The sequence below is a fragment of the Ornithorhynchus anatinus genome, chromosome 20 (genome assembly GCF_004115215.2).
Source record: "Ornithorhynchus anatinus isolate Pmale09 chromosome 20, mOrnAna1.pri.v4, whole genome shotgun sequence".
Classification (NCBI taxonomy): domain Eukaryota; kingdom Metazoa; phylum Chordata; class Mammalia; order Monotremata; family Ornithorhynchidae; genus Ornithorhynchus; species Ornithorhynchus anatinus.
This window is the reverse complement of record NC_041747.1, coordinates 3,904,022-3,925,685: the sequence shown is the minus strand read 5'-3', so window position 1 is coordinate 3,925,685 and position 21,664 is coordinate 3,904,022. Positions and strand designations below refer to the sequence as shown.

Here is a 21,664-nt window from a genome sequence, read left to right as displayed (position 1 = left end):
ATTGTGAGAATGTGATCTGGGAAAAATTAAAATTCCCTGGGGAAAACTTCTTGGAAGTGAAACACAATTTTACTTGCTTCTCTGAGCACAACTCCCAGACCTTCTAAGATAAACTGTTAACTTATCAAGGGATTTATAAGGCTCCTTTAGAGTTATTAGTTTACAGAAGAAATGTCCTTGATGGGACAAAACAATGGTGTGTCCATTTTAGCGGTCTGTCTCCATTACCGCTAACAAGACTCCATTTGGAAGAGCCGTGTGAAATGATCGATTGACTGGTGGTTGAGTTTTACTGACATTCACCTAATGGTTAGAGAGAGCCCATATTAATAATCCTACTGTAGACCACTTTTATGAACATATCCAAACAGTTTAGTCTTTGTTGCACACTTTATCATTTGCCAAGCACTGTACTAAATGTTGGGATTGGTGCAATATAAGCAGATTGGGCACCATCCTGTCCCACATGGGCTCACAGTCAAAGAGCGAAGGAAAACAGTTATATTAAGCATTTGAGAGAGGAAAAGAGAAGACACAGTACCTACCCTGAAGGAGAGTTTACACTCAAGCAGGAGAGGCTTGCTTTCCAGCAGATGGTTTAGAAAGATCACATTTTTTAACAAACTAAAGCAATGGCAGTCTCTATAAATAGCAAGACATCTGCCCAGTAAAGGACAATCTTTAGCGTGGAATGCACTGTTAGATGTATGTAGATCATCTCAGCCACACCCAGGCACCTGGGTAGCGTCTAATTGTCTGTAGTCTCTGCAACAAAATGAAAGAAAAACAGATGCTCACATTGGCTAGACTTCCCCTCAATCAGTCATTTATTGAGCACTTACTATGTGCAGAGCACTGTAATAAGAGCTTGAGGGAGCACAATGCAACAGAATGAATAGAGATGTTCCCTGCCCTCAGTGAATTTACAGGCTCGAGGGGGAGACAAGACGTTAATATGAATAAACAAGTGATTTAGAATATGTAGTTTAAAGATACGTACGCAAGTGCAGTGGGGTTGGAGGTGGGGTGAATATCAAGCACCCGAAGAAGTCTCTCCACCTGCTCTCAGTGAGCAGTCAGTTAGGCTGGGACCTGTATTATTAAATAGGGTGGGTGCTACAAAAAGGTTCATGTTCAAAAAGGTTGATAATGTTAATGGAAGTTGTGGTGGTATTTTTTGGAGTAAAATAATCTGTACTAATAGTATTTGTTGAGCCTTTACTGTGCGGAGCACTGTACTAAGCGCTGGGAGAGAATATACAAGCAGTCTTATTTATTGAGTGCTTACTATATGCAGAGCATTGTACTAAGCACTTGGGGGAGTATAATACAAGAGAATGAGCAGACACACTCCCTGCCCATAATGAGCTTACGGGTAGCAATTAGACATGATTTCTGTTCTCCAGGGGCAGTGCTCTGCACATAGTAAGCGCTTAACAAATACCAACATTATTAAAATCTAAGATGAGAAGCGAGGAGAAGGGACTGGAGCCCGACACCTCAGGAATGGTGAAACAGTAAAACATAACCAAAAAATAAATAAAATGTGAACAAAATGATTAGGGTGCAGTGGCTAGAAGAGCAGAATGTCAGGCTCCTCGGGGTCCAGAGTTTGGGGCACACCCATAGCTACAGCAGCCACCAGCCTTTCCGGAGTTTTGTGGGCGCCTATGCTGTGAATGTTGTTCTTTTGGCTGGGGTCACAGAAGGCAGGATGGGATGGAACCTACCTGTTGGTTCAGGGAAGAGCTAGTGGCATTAAACGCGTAATTGTTGATTGGTCCTTGGGAATCCCAAATAACCCAGTTCTTGCTCCCCAAAGCCACAGTAACCATCACCGTAGCTGCCAGCCTTCCCGAGGTTTTATGAGACCTCGTGCCACGGATGCCATTCCTTTTCCTGCAGCAGGCCGAGTTCGATCAGGCGTGGTTGGGGGAGCCAAGAGCTTACAAGGAGGCGAGGCTGCAAATCGCCAGTTGTCTCGGGCACGGTGGTGATGTAAATCTGAGTGAATAAATGCCTCCTCATTAATATCCCCCGTAAAGATTTGTGGATGCTGTGAAGACTGCTCCCCAAACCCATTTGCTTCACTTCAAGTTCTTTCTCTGCCATTCTTGGTAGGAGACATCGTGGTCATCCAAGAGTTTCCAGTCAGAGTACTTCACCTTTAGGCTAGGATCAGGAAGGCCATTAAGCAGCAGGTAGGGTCCACTCACTTTTGTTTGCTTTACAGAAGCAACATGGCCTAGTGGATAGAGCATGGGCCTGAGTGTCAGAAGGACCTGGGTTCTAACTCTGGCTCCACCACTTGTCTTCTGTGTGACTTTGGGGAAGTCATTTAACTTCTAAGTTACCTCATGGGTAAAATGGGGATTCAGCCTGTGAGTCCCAAGTGGGACAGGGACTGCATTCAACCCGATTTGCTTTTATCCACCCCAGTGCTTATTACAATGCCTGGCATATATTAAGCACTTAACAAATACTACCGCCATCATTATTATATTAAGAATGATAATAAACACCTTACAGTTTGCTCTTTGTAGACACTAATGCCTGAGGGAAAACATTTTAGCTGTGATCCTAGCTACTTAGTCATTAAGACCAGTGGGAATCATTGTGCTTCTCTGAATAAGTGCTCAGTACAGAGCTCTGCACTCAATAAATAGTATTGATTGATTTTTTTCTGAAGCAAACTAAGTTTTCAGCATTCACCTTTGGATAAAAAAATTGGCATGCTAGTCTACTCTGGATGGCCATAAAGGTTGGCATGCCATTGTTCTAGGGTAAGTCATTAGTGTCCTATGTTCTAGTACCGAAAATATTGAGGTTCCTACTAAATCTATTAGTTTTCTTCCAAAGATGTGCAGATTGACAAATGCCAAACATGCTATTATCAATGCTAGTTTTGTTAAGCAACCAGCAGGTGGAACTGTTGAGGAATTTAAAATTCTGTCAAAACAATAGTCTAATTTGGTCTTTTAAATACAAGGTACAGCGTGCTTAAAGCCCAATTAGCACTAAAAGATTTCTGTAAAAATATATTTAATGGCAAAAATATCTTCAAAGTAGATCCAATAGGCCTCTCGGATGATTAACCCATTTCTCTGCATATGTGAACTTGAAATCACTTGGTTGCATTATTTTATTCCATCCAAAACTTTTATCCAAAGCCTTTGAACCTATCATATTTAAATTTCCCTCACAAAACACTAAGAAATGAGTCTAATCTGAATTAAAACAGGAAGAATCCTGATCAGAAACGTATGCTGACCTCCACAGTCATCTCTACGCATTCATTAATACAGATTCATCTTTAGGGACTTCAAAGCACTCAGTCATCTTGCCCCTTCCTACATCACCTCGCTACTCTCCTACTCCAACCCAGATGGCATATTTCACTCCTCTAATGCCAACCTACTCACTGTACCTCAATCTCTTCTGTCTCGCCACGGACCTCTTCATCCACGTTCTGCCCCTGACTGCTCTTTGAAATGCCCTCCTCCTTCATATCTGACAGTTACTCTCTCCTGCTTCAAAGCCTTACTGAAGGCACACCTCCTCCAAGGGGGCTTCCCTAAGCCCTCTTTTCCTTTTCTTTCACCCCTTCTGCGTCACCCTGACTTGCTCCCTTTATTCATCCCCCCTCCCCACCCCACAGCACTTATGTACCTACCTGTTATTTATTTATTTATATTAATGTCTGTCTCCCTCTCTACACTGAAAGCTCACTGTGGGCAGGGAATGTGTTATATTGTTAAACTGAACTCTCCCAAGCACTTAGAACTGTGCGCTGCACACAGTAAGTGCTCAATAAATACGACTGAGTGATTGACTGATGGACTGTTTACAACTTGGAAAAGAACAGAAGCGAAAACACATATAGCCCTCTAGAACCTTGAGAAGTAGTGTGGAAAAATGGAAAGAGCACAGGCCTGAAAGTCAGAGGAACTGGTATCTAATCCTGGCTCTGCCACATACCTATTGTATGACCTAGGGCAAGCCAGTTAACTTTTCTGTGCCTCAGTTTCTTCATCTGCAAAATAGGCATTCTCCCTTCTACTAAAATTATGAGACCCTTGTGGGACTGTGTCTGACTTGATTACCTTGAATCCACCCCAGCACTTAGTACAGTACTTGGTACATAGTAAGAACTTAACAAATACCACAATTCTTATCACTTTTATTAGATTGTAAGCCCCTTGAGGGAGGGTTCACAGCGACTAATTCTACTGTTCTCGCCCAAGCGCTTAGCACAGTACTCTGTGAACGCAATAGACATTCAATAAATACCTATTGATTGCTGGGGAAATTCTTCCTTCCTTCCTTCCATCCTCCTCCTCCTCCCCCTCCGCTTCCCTAGGCCCCAATCTCCCTGAAAGGCCCTAGAGGATAAAGGGGGGACCCAAGACAGGGCAGAGGATCTAGGTCAACAACAATAATAATAAGTTACTGGTGAGGTAACATCACTAGAAGAAAGCTCTCATGGGCTGAAGCAGCACATCCTTCATATTCAGATCCCTTCAAACAAAACGGCTGATGCACTCAATCTATTAAAACCGAAACTGCTTAATGGTAAAAATAACCCACACGAGAAAAGAAATCTTAAGTGTAAACAGTAACAGGTTACTTCTGGAGGGTGGAAAAACTTCTATAGAAACTTTCATTTTGTACTTCACAAATTTCTTCCATGTACAAAATTCCTTTACTTTTAATGGGAGCTTCAAGGCAATGTCGAGGTGCGAGAAATGTTTGCAGAGAACTGCTTAGAGACAAGCTTGGGTTTTCTTTCTCCTATTAGTGCCGCCTGCTAGGAATTCTAATTTTAGCTTCTGAGTTAAGCATGTGGCCTTCGGTCACACTTCCTCCCCCCATAACCAAATTTTGCTGATTGACAGTGGAATAACCAGTATTTTAAACTGTTTACATATAGAATCCAGGAGAGCAGTGAGGGCTGAACTGCTTCCCCTTTAGAAGACTCAAGTCTTTAGACTCCACATTTTCAAATCCCTCCGGAATAAAAGTCTTTTCACATCACTCTTTGGAATCCACACTGTAGTTTTAAGAACCTCTTAAATGGTATCCTTCAATCAATCAACTGTATTTATTGAGTGCTTTTGTGTGCACAGCACTGTACTAAGCACTTGGGAGCACGCAATGTAACAATATAACTGCCACATTCCCTGTCCACTACTAGCTTACAGTCTAGATGGGGAGACAGATAGTAATATAAATGATGGTTATGTACTCGTAAGTGCTACGAAGCTGGGAGGAGTGATGAATAAATGAAGCAAGTCAGAGAATCGCAGAAGGGGGTGGAAGAAAAGGAAAAGAGGGCTTAGTCGGGAAGGCTTCTTGGAAGAGATGTGCCTTCAATAAGGCTTTTAAAGTGGGGAGTGTAATTGTCTGTCAGATACAAAGAGGGACAGTGTTCCAGGCCAGAGATGGAGGTCAGTGGTGAGACAGATGAGCTCGAAGTACAGTGAGTAGGTTGGCATGAGTAGGTTGGCATCAGAGGAGCAAAGAGTACCGGCTGGGTTGTAGTGTGAGAGTAGCAAGGTGAGGTAAGAGGGGGCAAGGTGACTGAGTGTTTTAAAGCCAATGGTAAGGGGTTTCTGTTTGACGCGGAGGTGGGCGGGCAACCACCGGAGGTTCTTGAGGAGTGGGGAAACACAGAATGAATTTTTTTTTGTCGGAAAATGATCACTATGGAATGAAATGCTAATCTGTTTTAAAGTCATATTTATTTTTAAGATAAGGCCCAAATATTGGTGATGGCACATGCTAGGCATCTTATCACTGAAGGAAAATTAGTGAGGTCATTAAATTTCGGCACAGAGCCTTCTTTATAGTCTTTAAATATTTAAAGGAAAGCAAATATATTGACTAATTTATTTGAAAGATTGCCTATAAGTTGTCTGCAATGATCTTGATGTTAAACTAAGTTTTTTTCTGCCGACAGTGATTACCTGCAAAGCAAGACTCTTTGGGAAGCCTGTGTTTGGAATGATTACTAATCCATTACTTTTTTGCAAAATACAGGCATTTAATGATTTTCGCATAGTGGGGAGCTGAAAACAAATCCTGGAAATGCTTGTCCTTAGTACAGCACAGAAATGAAATGCTGTATAAGCCCAGGGTGAGCAAGATTTCTGTAGTGTAAATATGTATACAGACTTATTGTCAACATAGGTTTTATTGTCCTTTTCCCTATCTCCTTTGTCACATAATAGTAATAATTATGGTATTTGTTAAGCACTTACTATGTGCCAGGCACTCTACTAAGCACTGATGCAAAGCTCCCTTTGGAGTGACTGGAAAAAGACTTCTTTTCCCTATTTCAGTTAAGCCAATATCTCTTGTGGTGACTGTGTATCCTGGTTTCTCGATGAAGTGTTGCCTCCTTAAAAGATTAATGATGGAAAAAGTGTTATACGGTGTACGTACGGGAGGAGGGATTTTTGAGAGTTAATCGGAGCCCCTTAGAGGATGAGAGGCACAAGTGCTTAGCGCAGTGTTCTGCAAGTTAAGCGCGCAATATCGTTAATTGATCGATTGACACAGCTGCTCGCATCGCTTCTCCACTCCTGTAGGGAAAGAAGACCTTAGTGTAATTCGTTCACATTATTACTTACAGTGAAAAAGGCAATCGCCCGAATGTCATTAGTAGTGTTAGGATCTTGGCTGTAGCTTCCAGACTCTCATCCTACTGATCCCGCAGTTCAAACTCCTTGTCCTCTAGAGTGTAAAATAGTTATGGGCAGGGAATGTCTGCTAATTATTCGGGAGTGTTGTTTTTGTTCTGTCAGTGAATCAATGCAATTGACTCTCGGCTCTGCTGCTAGTCAGCTGTGTGACCTTGGGCAAGTCACTTCACTTCTCTGTGCCTCAGTTACTTCATCTGTCAAATGGGGATTAAAACTGTAAGCCCCAGGTGGGACAACCTGATCACCTTGTATCCCCCAGCGCCTAGAACAGTGCTTTGCACATAGGAAGCGCTTAACAAATACCACAATTTCCTTTTGCGGGCCCACAGGGTGCATACCAGGCGTGGCCAAATAATGTATTTAGCGGGCCCCTATGCCTCAAAGTGGCACTTTGCCATTTCCAAGTGTAGGTCTTCTCCGCTGGTCCTGCAGCTTTTGGCCGGATGCCTGGACTTCCCCAAACTCCCCGGGACGGTGGGGCCCCTTCTAGGCTCAGAGGAATCCCGGAATTATTCCCTTTTAGCCGCGATATGGGTGACCACGACGCGAGCGACCACCGCAGGTCCTTGGCCCAATCCAGGGCAATGCCGCCCTCTGACCCGCTTGGTCAACGGCCCGGCGCGGCTCGCGGAGGATCCTGGGAGTTGTAGTTTGGCACCGCGGGGAGGCCACCGGGCTTCCGGCCTTCCGAACTACAACCCCCATAGTGCCCTGCGGCAACGGGGCCCCTGCCCGAGTGACAGTCCCTGCCAGCGCCATCTTGTAGACGGAAGGACTGTCCCCTCCCCTCCCTGCTCCGGCCCCCGACCTTAGGACCTCTCCTCAAATTTGCTTTTTTTTTTTTCCCCCCCTCCCATTTCCCGGAGGTTGGTCTCTTCCTAGCCGAGGGTTTTTGTTCAGGTTGGAGCTGTGGGGAAGCCTGTCGGGTAGGGAGGCTAGGGCGCGGTCGAGGCGGAGCTGGGGACCGGATCCTGAGGAGAAAGGGGAGACGAGGGGGAGGAAAGCTGTCGGTCGAATTTAACTGAGCCCTCACTTCGTGCCGAGCACTGTGCTAAGCGCTTGGGAGACTTCAGGGATCGTTGGGGCGGACCCGAAGGGGGGGGGAGCGAAAGGGACAGGGTGGCCGTTGGCGCGGTGCCCAGGAAAATATTCATTTCATAGTATTTACTGAGCGCTTACTATGTGCGGAGCACTGTACTAAGCGCTTGGAATGCACTAATCGGTAACAGAGACAGTCCCTGCCCTTTGACGGGCTTACAGGCTAATCGGGGGAGACAGACAAGAATACTAGCAATAAATAGAATCGAGGGGATGAACAACGCATTAAAACCATAGCAAATAAATAGAATCGAGGTGATGCACATCTCATTAACAAAATAAATAGGGTAGTGAAAATATACACAGTTGAGCGGACGAGTACAGTGCTGAGGGGAGGGGGAGGAGGAGAGGGAAAGGGGGGGAAATAGATGGAAAACCCTTTCAAAAACTAAGCCGAAGGCCTCCTCCTTTAAAAAAAAAAATTACAGCCAAAAATCCACTGACCAGTTAAGAGTTTAGAACCTGGGAATTGCTAATTGCGGAGCGAACTGTCCATTTTGAGCAGTCAATTAATATCTGATATTTAGCGAACACCTGGTGCTTCGGGATTTTGTTTTGAAACTTACATTAAACTGGATTTGCCTCAATTTGTTTAGAAATTTGTAAACCACATGTGCACAGTTCATCCCTCTTAACGTGTTTTTTTGTTTGTTTGTTCCCCCCCCCCCCCCCAGATGCCATATGGGGAAAATAAAACAAAGTCTTTGGGGTTCGGTGAAGAGCTAACGAATGGACCTTCCCCAAAAAAACTGAAGTCAACAAAAGAAGCTTATGTGGTTTCCCATGATGGTAGTGCAGACTTTCAAGGATTCCCTGAGAAAAGATGGACTGATTGGATTCCATTGTCCAATGTTGGTGATAAAGAGAAGGGTAAAACACAAAAGAACACCAATGACACTACAGATATATTGCAAAATTTGAGTGTGTTAAGTTCTGGGAATCAGCCAGTGGTTACTAAATCCAATGACTCAGAAGTCTCAAAGGTTATGAATTCTCCAGTAGTGTCCGGGGACAACAATAAGGCATCAAGACAAAATAATTTTGATGAAATATGGATTAAGGAACAAACCAGTAAAGCATCTATTATTACCAGGAAAGAAGAGGTAGAAGAATATAGCACAAGCAAAGCCTTTATAGGACCCATCTACAAAACTCCGGATGAAAATAAGTGCGATGAAAGGAAAAATTCTATTCGGCATAACAGAGAAGCCAACAGAAAGAAAAATCCATCACCATGTGGTAGACCTGAAAACAAACAAAAGAGTAAATCTGAAATCGACGATGAATTATGCCAGTTTTATAAAGAAATCCAGCAGCTTGAAAGTGATAAGGAAGATTCAGATGGCAATAATCAGGACTTGGAAACTTCTCAGGAACAACCTATTCCATATTATGACTATAATCAAAATGACTCCTTAATGTCTGATGACCAAAAGAAAGACTTTCAGTGCAGTGATAAACAGCCATTCTGTGGTGATAAGAATTACTTCAATAATGACTCAAGTGGTTGGAGAATGGACTATGCCTTTAGTGGAGGAATAGAGCCCACAGTTTGTAATAATTCTGCACCTCCCTTTAGGCCTGAATGGCACCCAATGCAGACTTTTATAGTGCCTCAAGGCCCTCCTCCACCTTCCAAGTTCAACTGTCATTTGCATTTTCAAAGATTTTCCTCGACACCCTGTCTACCAAATACTTTCCAGGGCCAGAGTGATAGGTTGCCTCAGAATTATGATGGAGATCATGGAAATAGCGGTATTATGAATTGGGCCTATCCATTACTTGATCACAGTAGTAAGTATCCTGATCATAATGGGAGTAGCCGGAGCACTCTGGCCTCTAGAAATGGCTACGGTGATCAAGGTGGACAAGTAAATAATGGTTTCTGTGAAACCAGAGAAGAACGTTGGTCCCAAGCTATGTATAGGACAGATGATACAGATAGATTTACATGCCATCAGTTTCCAGAGGAAAAACTCAAGAGGCTGCAGAAGTTACTGATCCTTTTAAGAGGCCTACCTGGCTCAGGAAAGACAACCCTATCTCGGTAGGGAAATGGTTTAATTCTGAATGCATCCTTGGGTGTTTAATGGCTTAGAAAATAATCTAATAAACAGCAAACAAAAAGCTGCCTCATACATGGGTGGCCCACTTCATGGTGGGAAGTGAAGGTGGTTATATTTATAGCCTATACGTTATGATGGCGAGACTTTTAATTTTGTCCTAACAGGGTTTCTGTCCCTCTCTTCTTCTGGTTCTCTGTGTGCTTTGCCCTCCTGGGCACTTATTTTACACTGCCAGTCTGTAGCAGAGTGGGGACACTTTAAACCAAGTGCTGGGGCAAAGATGGGCTGTTTAAAGCTGGAGGTACATGTGAGGGGGAAAGGCATGCCTGCCACTTCTCAACTACCAGCACTCAGGGGAGGGGGAAGGTGGATGTGGAGCCTAGGATGTGTATAGGAGGTTCTGCATAAGAAGCGTGGGGGATAAGGTGATAGTCTCACTACCAGGTCAAAAGAAGGGCTGGATCAGAGGAGATCAAACCTTGGTTAGCCAAGTCTTTTCCCCTCTCCTTTGCACAAGCTAAACCCCTTCCCTCTCTTGTCAAAAAACAAATTGGCTTCCATGCCCTCTTTTTCTAGATGCTTTTCTAGGTACTCTTCAGAGCAACTTGAATAGACGTAGATCTAGTTTTCTTGGTACTTAGATATGGGACACAAATAGAAAATATTTTATTCAGTGCTCTGTGTATGCTTAATTCATGTTGATAATGCTCCGATAATGATAAAGGAGATTATGATGAAGTAGGCTTTTTAGTGTATATCTGTCTTGGAAAAGGCGCTTGCTTAGAATGTGAAAATTTATGGCAATTGAAAAAATGCCAACTTGGATTATTTTTGCCTTTGCACCTCTTCTTGGGAGGGAAGAAGTAAAACTTTTTGGGGAGCGTTTAAGTATTTGGTATTTGTTTAGAAGGCTAAAATATGGGTGATGGTTTGACTTGTTTTAGATTTAAGTTTACTACCTAACATTACCATCCTTTTTAAGACAGTTTCCGGGAAATGTGTAATGCTTCTTGGAACTTTAAATGTCATCCTTTTTTTTTTTTTTTGGTCAATCCCCTAAGGCACCTATTTGAGGATTGGGGTGAAGGTTTGGGGGAAGGTGTTGTGTCAGAGGGCAACAGAAGCTGTTGGACTGGAGAGCTTTGACAGGGCTATCTGGCAACAGAGAAGCACTGCCCCTCAAACTACTCCTGGACCCCTATTCCCAAGCATCCCAGGCCAGGAGGAATTTGGTTTGGCAGTGAAAGATGCAGGATTTTCAGAATGGTGGGTTAGGGATTTTTTGTTCATTTTTTATGAAATACCTATGGGGTCTTGGCTCTAAGTGAGAAGTTGGCAACCCTGTTAAAATGATATTATATATTGTGTTTGTTGCCTTCGCAGATGGGCTGGTGGTGAGGTTTCATTACTTTGCTTTTTCCCCAGTTAGGAAGTCCTTATAGGAGGAGGGATCTCTGAAGGCCTAAACAGGAAGGAAGAGAGAGGGCAGACCCAAATATATAAGGTTCGGTATATAGTGTATAGTATCAGAGAAGAGTATCAAAAGGTCAAGTAAAGAAATTGGCAATTTCATGTTGGAGCGAGCATCGTGAGCATCATGAAAGAGATGAATGAGAACCTAGTCATGGAAGGCCTCTTGGAGGAGATAAGATTTTAGTAAGGCTTTGAAGATGGGGAGAGTTGTGGTCTGTTCCCTATGAAGGGAGAGGGAGTTCCAGGGCAGAGGGAGGATGTGGGTAAGAGGTTGGTGGTGAGACAGGCAGGATTGAGGGACAGCGAGTAGGTTGGAGTTAAATGAGTGGAAGGTGTGGATTGGGTTGTAATTGATCAGCGAAGTAAGTTAGGAGGGAGAGAGCCGATCAAGTGCCTTAAAGCCGAAGGTAAGGAGTTCCTTTTTGATGCGGCGGTGGATGGGTAATCATCAGAGGTATTTGGGGAGTGGGGAGATTGGAACTGTGCCTGAGCAGTTTATCTCAGGCATAGCTTGATTATTTGTCCCAAGGATGCTTTTTTACTACTAGTCTATTTTGTGTCATGATGAAGATATTTTCTTGTACCTCCACTCCCATTGCGGTGTCGAGCTTTTTGGATTCCGCTTTTCCGCTTTTTGGATTCCGCAGCAGGGAGGTCAGTGCAGAAGGAAGGAAGAGGCCAAGGCTGGTTGTTTCCACTGTTTCCTGGACATTATCCTCCCTATCTTGGGCTTTTTACTGCCTCCACCTAGAATCAAGGAGAATGACACTCAATTGTGATATTTAACATTTCCAAGGGGCTGGGGCACATTCAGAATAATCTTAACAGAGCATAGTCCCTGTCCCACCTTAAACTCACCCACTCTTCCTTCTTTTTTTAATCTCACTTTACAGTTGAGGAATCTGAGGCACAGAGAGGGTGTGACTTGACCAGGGCCACACAGCAAGCCAGTGACAAAGCAGAAATTAGAACCTGGGTCTCCTGATTCCCAGTTCCATGCCCTATATGCACATATGTTACAGTGTATTTGTGAAACTAGAACAGTCACCACTTCCCTGGGTCTGCCCTTGATTTCAAGGATATGGCAAGGAAAAAGAGGACATGCTGCTTTCTTTGCAGAGGCTAATTATCACTCTGGCATAATACGTGTTTGGATTAAAGAGGCATGGAAGGAGGCATATAGGTGTGTGAATCTCAGTGAGTGTGTCTCTATGTGAGTGTGGAGGTGAGTGTTTGGAGTGAGTGGTGGGCTCCTGAACGGGTGAACTCTTCATCTTCTCTCCCAAACCGTCTCTTTCACCTCAGTTTCCTGTTACGGTTAACAACACCATCATCCTTTCCACCTCTCAAACTAAGAACCCCTCCTTCTCGTTCCACGCCTATATTCAGCTTGTCACCAGATTTTCTTCCTCTACAGCATTTCCAGAATCCACCCCCTTCCTCTCCACCGAAATGGCTTACCATGACATAAGACTGTTAGAAACTACTGTAAGCTCCTTGAGGGCTGGGATCGTATCTACCAATGCTGTTATACTCTCCCAAGTCTGTAGTGCAGTGCCCTGCACTCATTCATTCATTCATTCATTCAATAGTATTTATTGAGCGCTTACTATGTGCAGAGCACTGTACTAAGCGCTTGGGATGAACAAGTCGGCAACAGATAGAGACAGTCCCTGCCGTTTGACAGGCTTACAGTCTAATCGGGGGAGTAGTGAGTGTGCAATAAATACCATTGATTGATTGGTAGTGGTCCAGGGACCTGTCATATCCTGTAACAACTTCCTCACCAATATCCCTACCACTAGGCTCTCCTCCCCTCCCCAGTTCAGTTTGTTACCTCGATCATTTTTCTAAAACATTTTTCTACAAATGGGTTCCCACTTCTCAAAAATCCCTAAGAGTTGCTCATTCTTCCCCTCACAATTGACTTTAGGGCACTCAGTCAATTCTCTGACATTATCCACCCTCTTCTCTCATTACGCCCAGTTCACATTCCTCATTCCACTCAAGCTATCTTGGTCACTGCCTCATTCTCAATTCTCCTGCCACTGACCCCTTGCTCACTTCCCCTCCCCTTCTCGGAACTCTCACCTGCACTTATCTGACAGACAACACTAATCTCGCCATCTTTTATCCTATAATAATTGTGGTATTTGTGAATCTCTTACTCTGTGCCAGGCACTCTACTAAGCGCTGGGGTGAATACAAGCAAATCCGGTTGGACACAGTCCCTGTCCCACATGGGGCTCACAGTCTTAATCTCCATTTTACACATGAAGTAACTGAGGCAATGAAAAGTTAAGCGACTTGCCCAGGGTCACACAGCAGACAAGTGGCAGAGCCAGGATTAGAACCCAAGCCCATGTTCTATCCACTAGGCCACTCTGATTATCCTCCACTTCCCATGTCAGTACTTTTAGCTTCCTAAGTATTTATGTACTTAGACTGCCCCGTAGCACTTACACACTGTATTACTTCCTATTTATAATGTTCTTTTGTGTCTGTCCATCTCAGTCACATTTATCGAGTGCGTATTATGTGCAGAGAACTATACTAAACACTTAGGAGAGTTCAATTAAACAGAGTTGATAGACATGTTCCCTGCCTACAAGGAGCTTAATTTCTTGAGGGCAGGGATAAAGGCTACTAATTCTCTTGTACTCTACCAAGTGCCCAGTACAGTGCCCTGTAAAGAGTAGCTATGCAATAAATATGATTCCATGTAGTTATGAAAATATGTGTGTGGCAGTGGAGGGATGATTGAGAATGAGTTAGGGATGAAGTGAAAGAGTAGAGTGACTGTGTGTGTCTGAATGGGGGTGTGTATCTGTCTTCCTTGGTCCTTGTAATCTCTCCCTACTTGGGTCTCTGTCTTTTGTCCATCTTCTTCTTTCCATTTCCTCCCAACCCCAAGTGAAACCTTCATCACTTCACTTCTTTGTCCTTCACTCTCCTCACCTTTAAAAGGGAGATAAATGCTTATTCTCCCTCCTACTTAGACTGTGAGCCCCACATGGAACAGGATCCATGTCTGACCTGATTATTTTGTATCTGCACCAGCACTTAATACATTGCCCATTTGAGTCTGATAAATTAGATAAATTTCAACATCATATTTAGGCTGACTTGCAGGAAATAAAATTGTTGTAATAATTACCTTGGAATTGTCAGTTATTTTATTAAAAGAACAGTGGCTACTGAAGGCAATATAGAAGTGTTGGTGAAATAAAACATTGGGTTGATTTCTTTACTCCTTGAGGACAGAAATGATGTCTATCAAATCTATTGAACTCTCCCAGGCATTCAGTATAGTGCTCTGCCCCCAGGTATGCAATAAATAGTACTGATTGATGACTGATTTTTCTCTCATTGACAAATTTTCATATAAATATGAGTTTAATTTCAGTTTTATAGCTAAGTTGGAAATGCTAATATTTATTTTGACTTGGAGAGTTTCAGATACAAAGCCTGACTTTAGAAGAATTATAATCAAAAATTATGAGTCTGTACAGTTGTTCAACTGTGATGATTCCTCAGCCTTTGCTCAATTTCTCTTTGTTGGGAGTTCATTTCATTGTTCTGAAAATGGCCCACTTTGGTTTATTATTTGCTGCCTGAACGTGAGTCCCAGTCAGTTTCCATTTTACATTTATATTCCTAATAGCTTATATCTCTGTAGAAATAAGTTACTGTATGCGAATGTTGTATATTTGGTATTGAATTCAGTTAGAGGAACTTTGAGCTAATTCATTTGGCTAGTTTTTGAGCTGGAAGAGGGTTTAAAGGTATGTGAAGCTTAGAATTTTAGGAATCAGAATAATTGGACTAGAAGAAAATACCAGAAGCGAGCCTGAAAAATTAGGTGTCTGGCCTCTGTGAAGGAGGAAAAATTCAAACATTACAGTAGTTACAGTATTATCTGAAAGCTGGAGGTGGGGTTGTAATTTTTTAGTAGAGATAGAGTTGGGGTCAAAAGGCTTCAGATAGGATTTTTTGTAAGTTTCTCTGGGGGGAGAGGAGAGTGTATGCTTGTGTGCATGCGTATGTGTTTAGACAACCGCAGAAACCAAATTCTTACTGTGCACATGCATGTTTTCCAATTGTAGGACAAATACTCTTACACACAACTAATAGACTGTAATTGCCTGACTTTTCATTACTTTGCTTTTGGCCAGAATTTGGTAGTCATTGTAGGATGGTTTATTAAGGCTATTTTTTCCTCATCTTTTCGACTGACTGTACTTTACTGGTTTACTTTTGTGTGGTTTCTACAGATAGGTGCAGCACTGTGAGATTTGTATTTATTGCTATATGTAAATTGGGACAAGGAATATTTTTAGCAGCTTTGCTTTGATTTTGTTGACAGAGTTCTGCTTGGTCAGAGTCGTGATGGGATTGTGTTCAGCACGGATGATTATTTCCGTCAACAAGATGGCTATATGTATAATGTGAGCCTCCTTGGTGATGCACATGACTGGAACCAGAATAGAGGTATGGCACCGTTAGGTGAATCATTTCGGATCATTTTCAAGCAGAAGAACGTGGCTCCTGATCAGACCTAAGCAGGGCTTGGCCCGTGAATACATAAGCCCCTGACACCAAGCGAAGTGATTAAATTTTCATTCCAAGAGGATATACCGACTTCATTCAGGGCAGTAATTCTCTGAGTGGAAGTGACACTTTTTTGAAATTGAAAATTTAACAGACACTCCAACTGCTGCCCCAACTACCAAGATAGCCAGGAAGAAGACACACTATTTCTTTTGCAAATGTATAGTTTTTAAAAAATGGCATTTGCTGAGCGCTAACTATGTGCCAGGCACTGTATTAAGCACCTGAGTAGAAAAAGGTAATCAGGTTAAACATAGTTCATGTCCTTCATGGTTTTATAGTCTTAATCCCCATTTTACAGGTGAGGTAACCGAGGCACGGAGAAACTGAAGAGAAGAACACACTATCAGTGTGGCCGACTGAGAAGCACCATGGCCTAGTGGATAGAACACAGGCCTGGGAGTCACAAGGATCTGGGTTCTAATCCTGACTTCACCTGTCTGCTGTGTGACTCTGGGCAAGTCATTGTCTGTGACTCAGTTATCACATCTGTAAAATGGGGATTAAGACTGTGAGCCCCATGTGTCCAACCTAATTATCTTGTATCTAACCCAGCACTTGGTACAGTGCCTGGCATATAATCAACCAGCCAGTGGTATTTATTGAGTGCTTACAGTGTGCAGAGCACTGTGCTAAGCATTTGGGAGAGTACAGTACAACAGAATTAACAGACACATACTTTGCCCATAGTGAGTTTACAGCCTAGAGGGGGAGAGACACTTAGTATGTGCTTAACAAATACCATCATAATTTAAAAAGAGGGAGATATACACACTTGTTGGTCTATTTGTGTTGTTGCCCTCATCAGCGGAGATTCTAAGGTTCACAGTCTTTGGTTAATCTTTGATCCACAATTGCTTAAGTGAATCCTGTAAGTAGGAATGAGTTTGCTGTCTTTATTTAGCAGAGAGAAGTGTAAATTTTCTCTCAGACTTAGATTTCCGCACAACTATTCTTGCTTAATCATCAGGGTGGGCCTTAGTTGAGGAGTAACTTCACCTGATACCAACTATAATTCTTGTATTCTAAATCCCGGAAGCTCTCTGGAGCCTGGGGAAGTGGAGAATCACTACAGTCTGTATCAAAGGCCAGACTTTTTCTGAGTCCCCTTCCCAACTGAACTATTTGACCATCAGTGGACCATAGATTTTCAAAACAGGGCTTTTTTAAAAGCTCATTTTTAAAAAAGTATGACTAATAGCATTTTACAACAAATATGCTCCTTTGGAGTATTTTCCTTTGTTTTTTTGGAAGTGGTTTTTACTCAAATGCATTTCTGATTGCAGCCAAGCAAGCTATCGATCAGGGAAGATCTCCAGTTATAATAGACAATACAAATACTCAAGCTTGGGAAATGAAACCGTATGTGGAAATGGTAAATATGAAATGAAAAAGTACAGTTTAAGTTTCCGGTCTTGGTCATTGTTTTGTTCTCTCTCTCGTTGACATACGTCTTTGAGAAAGGGGGTTGATTTTTTTCTTTGTTGGAGATGATCATCTCCATAAAAATCTCAGGTTGGGTTTCTCTTACGGGACCACCCCCGCCTCTCCCCTCTCCCCTTCTACTTGCAGAATAGGAGCAAGTGCTGGAATCTCCTGCATTTTAGCAGGGGTCCCAGCAGTTCTCTTCAGAACAAATGCAGTCACATCCCCAGTCAGAGTGGGGAGTCCTGTGACACCCTTTCCCTCCCCCCACCTTACTACACCTTTCCCATATATCAGTGTTGGGGTGCCCGAAGGAGGTGGGCAGGATCCAGTCCCCTAAATCATGAAATTCCTTCAGCCATTTCTCACACTTATGAACTTACCGTACACCCATTCTCAGCACTTTCATATGTCAAATCAATTGTACAATTACTAATTCTCACTATTCTATCTGTAAATACAATAAAGTATTCTATGAGGATAGTTTCCCTTTTTTAAAAAAAAATTTCAAATTTGAGCATATCAAACTTATGGCCCGGGGGCTGAATCCACCCGTCTGCTAGGTTTTGTCAATCAACGCTGTTCCTGGCCTAGTGGAAAGAGTGCTTTAGAGTCAGAGGACCTGATTTCTAATCCTGGCTCCCCCACTTGCCTGCTGTGTGACCTTGGGCAAGTCAATTAATTTACTCTTGTATTGTACTTTCCCAAATGCCTAGTACAGTGCTCTGCACACAGTAAGCGCTCAATAGATATGATTGAATGAATAAATGAATTTCCCTGTATCACAGTTTCCTCATTTGTAAAATGCAGATTCAATTCAGTACCTGATCTCCTTCCTACTTAGGCCTTGAGCCCCAGTGTGGGACAGGGAAGGTATCCAAACTGATTCACTTTTACATACACCAGTGTTTAGAACAGCGTTTGACACACGGTATGTGCCTAACAAATCCAATTTTTAAAAAAGTCTCCCTCACCTCTGCTAGCCACTCTGTTTCTTCTCCTGGGTGGAAGGTGCTGCTGCCTTTCCTTTATCAGTCCCAGAGAGCAGCCCGCACAGCTCAGAGCAAGAAACTGGACTGTGGAAAAGGAAGGGATATATGATGTATGTGTGTATGTGTGTGTGTGTGTGTGTGTATCTCCCTTCATGCATCTGAAACTGAAGGGAAGATCATTTGGGAGAGGGAGTGTGTGGATGTATGGATGTGTGGTATTTTCTGTGCACACAGTAAGTGCTCAATAAATACGATTGAATGAATGAATAGCTTTTCCTTTTCTGTCTTTATATCCTCCCTAATCTTGAACCACCATCCCTGCTCACTAACCCCATCTTGAAATTGGAGATCGAAACGATTTTCATTGACTTCATTTCTATTACAGTTCCATTAATAATAATGCTTATCAGGCTGCTGGTTATTTTTTGAAACATTTGTCGAAATTTGCCAGTTTTTAAAAACCCTCCGTATAAATGGGCCTGTTGTATAAATGAGTTGTTTCTGTTTTTACTGCTCATGTAGGCCATAGGAAAAGGATATAGAGTGGAGTTCCATGAACCTGAAACATGGTGGAAATTTGATCCTGAGGAATTAGAAAAGTAAGAAATTCACATTTTATAAGTTTTTTTCTTCGAGAAGTTATTTCAGTTGGTTTACTGTTAGATTAAGAAAGGCACAATTCTGCAGCATGTTGAGTTTGTCCTGACGCAGCTTAGGTGGGCTATTTACTTTGAAATGTTACAGTAGCTGTTTTTTTAGAAGGCTGATTTTTGAAATTTAAATCTTTTCTCTTTTACTGAGTGATTCATTGATTGTCCTCTTGTGGTTTTCTGTGTTGCTTTGCAGTTCACTGAATATTGATATTTGCCAGCACAGAAAGGACAATCTCTATAGCAGATAAAGTAGATGAAAGTTAAGAGGCTAAGGGCTTTCTGCTTTGAAAATGGATTAATTGTATTTGGTTCTGTAAATTCTGCTTTTTCATTTTTGAGACAATTGGACTGTATTAAGACTAATAACATTTTCCAATTTTCCAATACTCAACTTCCTTCCTTGGTTTTATTTTGTTTGCCCATTTCTTAAATCTCTTCTGTGCTTTCCCTCTTTCCCTATATTATCATTTTGTCCCCCTTAACCAAAGCAGTAACACCTCTGAAAGAAACTGTGATTTTGTGTTTGGGGAATATAATTTTGTGTTTTCTCTGGAAGAGTACTGCTCTACCTCAGTAAAACTCATTTTACAACTATCCTGGATCACAATCTATCCTTGAGCTGAAATAAAAAAGTGGAGAGATATGTGATTAGTTACTTAAGAATGGATTTTGGTTTTTAGTCCATTACTTTTGAACCACTTGGATTGTACTTAAAAGTTCCTTAAATAAGTAAATCTTCTCCAATGTAGTTTTCCATGCGAAATATTGTCTGGGCTCAGACTTTGTTCTGTGTTGTTTTCAGAAAAACAGAAATTCCATCAAGAGACTAAAATAATTTCAGTGTCATTGGTTTTGTTAAGTAGTAAGCAAAAGGGGTTGAACAGATTGCAGGTAGCATAATGAGTACAAAGATGCTGTTCAATTTAAACTTGATATTTCATGGGCTAAATAAGATGAGATTCCATCAACTGATTAGATTTTTGAATTTCTGTACATTCAAATTCTTTAATATACTGTTGGTCAGCATTGAAAAAGCTAATATGTATCTTTTAGGGTAAAATTTTGGTAGATACTTAGCCCTAGCACCTGACTTCCTTAAAAGATAAGTAAGCCTGACTTTGGGATTCTTATAAGTGTAAAACTTGAATAAAAACCTAAAACCAATGGGAATTTTTTTTTTTTTGCAGGAGGAATAAGCATGGGGTGCCTCGTGAGAAGATTGCTCAGATGTTGGATCGTTATGAATTTCAAATGTCCATATCAATCGTAATGAATTCAGTGGAACCTCCTCATAAAAGCACCCAAAGGCCTCCTCCTCTGCAACGAAGATTGAGGTGGGGTGGCTGTTTAGACCCTTGGAATCCCGTCAGTGTTTCAGATTACCGATAATTCAGGTTACTTTCAGTTAACAGCAGATCGTTGCTTTACCTTTTAAGTGATTTCACAGTAAACCTTTCTTGAGGTTTGAATAGGTTCCAGGCCAATAAAAAAACAACAACAAAAAACCCCACTACCTCCCAGCAAATTGTTTCAATTTTAAAATGTAAATAAAATACCACGTAAAATTGTGCACCAAATGTTTTTTTAATCTTATATTTGTACTAACCTTGGATTTAGAAAAACACCTGGATAGTGTAACGGGACCAGAATCCTTCTCAAAATTTGGATCCTAAATAATTTTATGGAGTGCAGTAGAAACTGTGAATGGTTTTTAAGAGCTGTGACTAACTCAAATGTATTTTTATAATGTCTTAATATTACCCTTGACAATTTTGAAGTGGCAGGAGGGACATCTAATTTGCCATGTAGAAGATTTTAATAGATTTTATTTAGGATGTTTTCTTGTGAAGTGCTTTTCTTGTACAAAGAAGTTTTTGCAGTTGTGGGAATTTTGTTTCACTTAAACTCCTTGAAAGAACATTCAGAATTCATCTAGTCTAATGTCTTACCATTTATATCACTGCAGTCCCTGATTAGGTATGCGCTAGTGTAGGCATGTATCGTTATATTGTACTCTCCCCAGTGTGTAGTACAGTGCTGTGCTCACAGTAAGTGCTCAATAAATGTGATTGCTTAATTGGTTTATCCTGATAAGAGGATTCCTCAACCTCTTTCAATAACCCAAACTTCTGTTTAACTGTCTATATTGTCCAAGAAGTTCAGTCAGTCAGATTTATTGAGTGCTTACTTTGTGCAGAGGACTGTACTAAGCACTTGGAAAAGTTCATTAATATACCATATTCCCTGTGCACATTGAGTATGGTCTAGAGGGGGAGACAGGCATTAATATAATTAAATAAATAAATGAATGGAATTTCAGATATCCCTCAGAACAAATTGGAATTTAATATCTGCTTGTTCTGCCCTAAGAGAACCATCACTATGCTCTATAATTACCCTTCAAACATACGAAGTATTATAATTACCTTTATATACTCCTCATAACATAAAGATCATCCTCTATAACTGTATCCCACATGTATCCTTCAAGCCACCCTTCTCAAGTTAAATACATCTTATTTAAGCCCTAGTTCTAAGCCTTTATCATATGTTACACTTTTATGAACTCTCCTTCTAGCCCTCTAAAATGGCAGCTCCTCCAGTTAGCCCCAGAACTGTAATAAGGACCTTACTGTTGCTGA

The 21,664-nt window shown here is 41.8% G+C and overlaps 1 protein-coding gene and 1 long non-coding RNA gene across 6 annotated transcripts in view; one reads left to right on the top strand and one right to left on the bottom strand.

Moving 5' to 3' along the window:
- Nucleotides 1–475: 475 nt before the first annotated feature.
- On the bottom strand, nucleotides 476–7,292 carry LOC120639036. Its single transcript, XR_005661173.1, has 4 exons — nucleotides 7,043–7,292; nucleotides 6,633–6,735; nucleotides 1,731–2,004; nucleotides 476–765 (listed from the first exon to the last, which is right to left on the bottom strand). It is a non-coding gene; the product is annotated as an uncharacterized LOC120639036 (long non-coding RNA).
- A 152-nt stretch (nucleotides 7,293–7,444) lies between these two features.
- LOC100079951 (NEDD4 binding protein 2 like 2) overlaps nucleotides 7,445–21,664 on the top strand; it is a 31,673-nt gene continuing 17,453 nt past the window's right edge. For 2 of the 5 annotated variants that reach the window (XR_005661160.1, XR_005661159.1), the window contains exons 1-6: nucleotides 7,445–7,570; nucleotides 8,477–9,849; nucleotides 15,708–15,832; nucleotides 17,239–17,327; nucleotides 18,892–18,968; nucleotides 20,210–20,356. Coding sequence is in view for 3 of the 5 variants with exons in the window: in XM_029048043.2 (XP_028903876.1) it covers nucleotides 8,477–9,849; nucleotides 15,708–15,832; nucleotides 17,239–17,327; nucleotides 18,892–18,968; nucleotides 20,210–20,356 (1,811 nt within the window). In the remaining 2 variants the exon portion in view is untranslated. Of the gene's footprint in view, nucleotides 7,605–8,476; nucleotides 9,850–15,707; nucleotides 15,833–17,238; nucleotides 17,328–18,891; nucleotides 18,969–20,209; nucleotides 20,357–21,664 lie in introns of all 5 variants that reach the window. The other 3 variants (XM_029048043.2, XM_001510814.5, XM_029048044.2) reach the window with 3 other exon arrangements.